The sequence below is a fragment of the Nicotiana tomentosiformis genome, chromosome 9 (assembly GCF_000390325.3).
Source record: "Nicotiana tomentosiformis chromosome 9, ASM39032v3, whole genome shotgun sequence".
Taxonomy (NCBI): Eukaryota; Viridiplantae; Streptophyta; class Magnoliopsida; order Solanales; family Solanaceae; genus Nicotiana; species Nicotiana tomentosiformis.
Window position 1 is genome coordinate 97,673,868 of NC_090820.1, and position 4,720 is coordinate 97,678,587.

The 4,720-nt window shown below is 40.1% G+C and overlaps 1 protein-coding gene across 1 annotated transcript; it reads left to right on the plus strand.

The window, feature by feature from the left end:
* Nucleotides 1–212: 212 nt before the first annotated feature.
* LOC138899248 (uncharacterized) lies at nucleotides 213–995 on the plus strand. Its single transcript, XM_070185391.1, has one exon. It carries the CDS (start codon nucleotides 213–215, stop codon nucleotides 993–995), a length of 783 nt encoding a protein of 260 aa, XP_070041492.1.
* The last annotated feature ends 3,725 nt before the right edge of the window (nucleotides 996–4,720 follow it).

Sequence of the window (4,720 nt, forward strand, 5' to 3'; positions counted from 1 at the left end):
GGATTAGCACTGTCCCACCAACCCATAAAATCTCCTCCTCATTCCAATAATTAGTTCAATCATTTGGAATGCAAGAGGCATCAGAACTTCTGGAGTTATTGAAAGGCTCAGAATACTGAAAAATATTCATAAATTATCCTTTTGTTGCAGTCTTAGAACCATTCCTTCAAACTCCATCTCTCCACATCAACCACTTCAAAATCCAGCTTTCCATGCACCAAGCGGCTTCTAATGTTAATAATAAAATTTGGGTTTATTGGGACAAAGAGTTCACTGCCTCAGTGATTGATCATGATGAACAAAAACTCACCATAGATATGAGATATGTTGAAAATAAAAACCACTTCTTCCTCACAGTAATCTATGCCAAATGTACCCCAATTCTGATAAGACCTCTCTGGGAGGTGTTGAGGCACAAATCTGCCATCTATGACTCTCCATGGTGTGTAATTGGAGACTTCAATGTTATTGTCTTTGTTGAAGAGAAAATAGGGGGAATCCTATACCAAATGAGCAAGAGTATGGACTTTCTCTACATGATTGAAGACTGCGGACTAGTCGACCTGGGTTTTTATGGTCCTAAATACACCTGGTCCAATGGTAGAGGGCAAGGCTCTATTGTTTGGAAAAGATTAGATAGAGGTCTTGTGAATGATCAATGGTTATCTGCATTCCCTTCTACTTCTGTCTCCCATTTAGCCTCAACAGGGTCTGACCACAATCCCATTCTCATGAAAATCAATATTAGACATGACACTAGAAACAAGTACTTTAGATTTCTTAACTTCTGGGTTGATAATGTTAACTTCAAACCATTTGTTAAAGACATCTGGGACAAACAAGTGAATGGGAGTGCTATGTGGGTATTTCACCAAAAACTTAAGGCACTCTGCACTGGTCTAAGTAGATGGTCCAGACAAGAATATGGTGACATCTTCCAAAAAGCAAAAGAATTTGAAGAACAAGTAAAGGCAGCAGAAATGGTTCTGGCTTAGACCAATGAAGAAGTTGATAGAACAACACTGCATGATCTTAAAGCTCAATACATCAGATACATGAAGTTAGAGGAGAAATTCCTGAAACAAAAAACACAACTTTAGTGGTTCAAAGAAGGTGAAGCCAACTCTAAATACTTCCACAGTCTTATTAGAGGCAGAAGAAGGAAACTCTATATCCACAAAATCAAAGAAGAGAATGGACAGTGGATCCAAGGTGATGAGGCTATTGTGAATTTTACCAAGACCTTTTCACAAATCCAGGAAGAGCCATCAGGGAAGATATGTTGTCATGCATCCCCTCCATGATCACTCCTGAGGATAATGCTATTCTGTCAGCAAACCCAACCTTATCGGAGCTTTAAAAAGTTGTGTTCTCTATGAATCCCACCAGTGCTGCAGGGCCAGATGGTTTCAATAGCAAATTTTACCAATCTTGCTGGGATATCATTAAGGATGATCTGCTAAATGTTGTACTAGCTTTCTTTGGCGGCTGCAATATGCCAAAATACATGACCAGTGCATGTTTGGTTCTCCTCTCCAAGGTGGAATTTCCAAATTCCCTATCTGAATTCCGACCTATCAGCCTCAGCAATTTCATAAACAAGATCATCTCCAAAGTCATAGGTGCTAGACTTGGGCCTATACTTCTCAGAATTATCTCTGCTAACCAATCAGGTTTTGTAAAAGGAAGGAACATTTCTGAGAATATTATGCTTGCTCAGGAAATTGTCCATGACATCAAGAAACCAAATGAGGGATCCAATGTAGTCATCAAGTTAGATATGGCTAAAGCATATGATAGGTTCTCCTGGAGTTTCACTTGCATAATATTGAGGAGAATGGGTTTTCGTGAGATGGTCATTTATATGATATGGAGAACCATGTCCAACAATTGGTATTCAGTCATTATAAATGGTACTAGGCATGGTTTCTTCCATTCTACAAGGGGACTGAAGCAAGGAGATTCCCTTGCCCCTTCCCTGTTCATCATTGGGGCTGAGCTTCTGTCTAGAATGCTTAACACCCTCAATCATAATCAGTTTTTCAATAGTTTTTATATAGAAAGAATGGGCCCTCAAGTCAATCACCTCAGCTTTGCAAATGATATCATCATATTCTCTTATGGGAAAAGGTCATCTCTTCAGAAAATTATGTGGATATTGAACAAGTATGAGGATACTTTTGGCCAACAGATCAATAGGCAAAAAAGTCATTTCATGACCTCCCCCTGTGCATTTCAGTCAACAGTTAGAAGAATCCAAGCAGTCATAGGTTTTTCCAAAAAGCTATCCCCTCTCACTTACCTGGGATGTCCACTGTACACTGGTAGGTTGAAAATCATCCACTTCAACAATCTAATCTCCAAAATTGTGGGAAGAATCAGGGGCTGGAATGGCAAAATGCTATCACATGGAGGAAGGGCTACTCTGATAAAGCATGTTCTCCAATCTAAGCCAATCTATCTACTGTCAGCAGTCTCTCCTCCTAAGACAGTCTGGAAATAATTTGAGAAGCTAGCAGTAAACTTCTTCTTGGGGCATGGAAGATAACAAAAGGAAATACCATTGGGCAACATGGCACAAATTATGCTTCCCTATGAATGAAGGGGGTCTGGGATTCAGAACCATAGAAGACATTTGCAAATCAATGTAATACAAACAATGGTGGCACTTCAGATCTACTCAATCCTTGTGGAGTAGCTTCCTTAAAGCCAAGTATTGTCAGAGATCCAATATCATCTCCAAAAATGGGATACATGACAATCACAAGCATGGAAAAGATTGACGGTCAACAAGAAAGAAGCTGAAAAGAACATTTTCTAGAAAATGAAGTAGGAAGACCTGGGAATGTTTCAGTGTCCTCTTTTTGGAACAATGACCAGTGGAATCTTCAAAGATTCAATGAGAGTGCCCCACCTCACATGATCCATTTGATCACTCAGATCCCTATCTTTTTCAACAACAACTTGCAAGATGAAATCATCTGGACCCCTACTACTGATGGTAGGTTCACCTGTGCTTCTGTATGGGAATTACTCAGAAAAAAGAAGCAACTCAACCTATCAAATAAGATGATATGGCACAAAAAGATTCCATTCAAATGGTCCTTTTGCTTGTGAAGAGCTCTCAGAAATAAACTCCCAACTGATGACAGGGTGCTAGTTTTTAGCAATCCTACTGTTTCTAGGTGTGTTTGTTGCTCTGTTCATTCCAGTGAAACAGTCGACCACCTCTTTAGTGTGGGTAACTTTGCCAGAATTGTGTGGAGGAAATTTTGAGGGCCAGTTGGAATTCAAACTAAAGACATGCCACTCAGAATACTTTTGATGAAGTGATGGCTTCTCAGCAGTCACAATGAAGTACAAAGGCTTATCTTAATCACCTTGCCTATCATAATATGTTGGAATTTGTGGAAGAATAGGTGCAGTGCCAAATATGGAGCCAAACTATCCTCCTTGACCAGAGTTTTATTTTCCATTAACTCTGACATCAACCTCTTCCTTCGAGCCAACTATCCAGAAATCAAATGGCCCATTAGATGGCAGGATTTATACTCATTCATTGAGAACCTCCATCACCAAACCATCTCCACCCAGTTAGTTTGGAAGAAACCAAGCCATGGCCTTTTAAAAATCAATAGTGACGGGAGTGCACTCACAAACCCCGGAAAGATTGGTGCAGGGGTGATTATTAGGGATCATAACTGTGGCTTCATACATGCCATTGCTGAACCATTAGGGGAAGGTACCAATAACCTTGCAAAAATTGAAGCAGCTCTCTTAGGTATCCAATGGTGTTTGAGTAATGGATACTTTAAGATCCACCTGGAATCAAATTCTGCTCTCCTAGTTCAATGGTTAAATAATGGCAAAGGGTTTCCATGGACCATGAAGATGAAACTTCAATAGCTCTCAAACCTCTGTCATCAATGTGAGGAGTTCACATACTCACAGACATATAGAGAAACCAACTGTCCTGCTAACTCTCTGTCAAAGCCCAGCCATCAATTTTCAACTCTTACCAATTATACATCACTCGCCTCATTGCCAAATCAAATAAGAGGTCAGATCCTACAGGACTCTCTAGGTACCCCAGCATTCAGGCATAAGAAGACCAGGAAAATAAGGTTTCCATCACAATAGGCTACTGCACCTGAAGCAGATTTGGTATTGCTACCACAAATGCTTCTTGACAATTCTAATGCTTATGGTCGACCATGATCAACATAGTGGGACATCCACAACATTCCAAATTACCATTGACTATGGCAGCACCAATAACAATAGTTCCTCCCTCATGTGGAACTATACAGTTATGAGGTTTTCACTAATTCTGTTTGCTCTTTTGCAGGTTTCTCTATCCTATGACCTACTCAGCCTTTGGTTGTTATTTAAGGGTATGGTATTAGCTTTTGTGCTCATTCTCCTAGAATCTTAACAAAGGAAGGATATAGGTTATAGAGAGAAGGAGGTTCACCCTATAAGACATAGAATTGGATCCCACAGATACATGCCCTTTTCACTATCCAAACAAGAACACAACAACACCCTCTTTTTTTCCCCAACCCACAGAAACACTAACATAACCAACCAAACACCTACAGACATCAGTCAAGAATCACCCACCCTCATTCATGCTGCATCAGTCTACACAAGAACCTGAATGCAGAAAACACTGAACCTCAAGAAAGCGTCAAATCCAGAACTCTGGGCAGAAATGCTC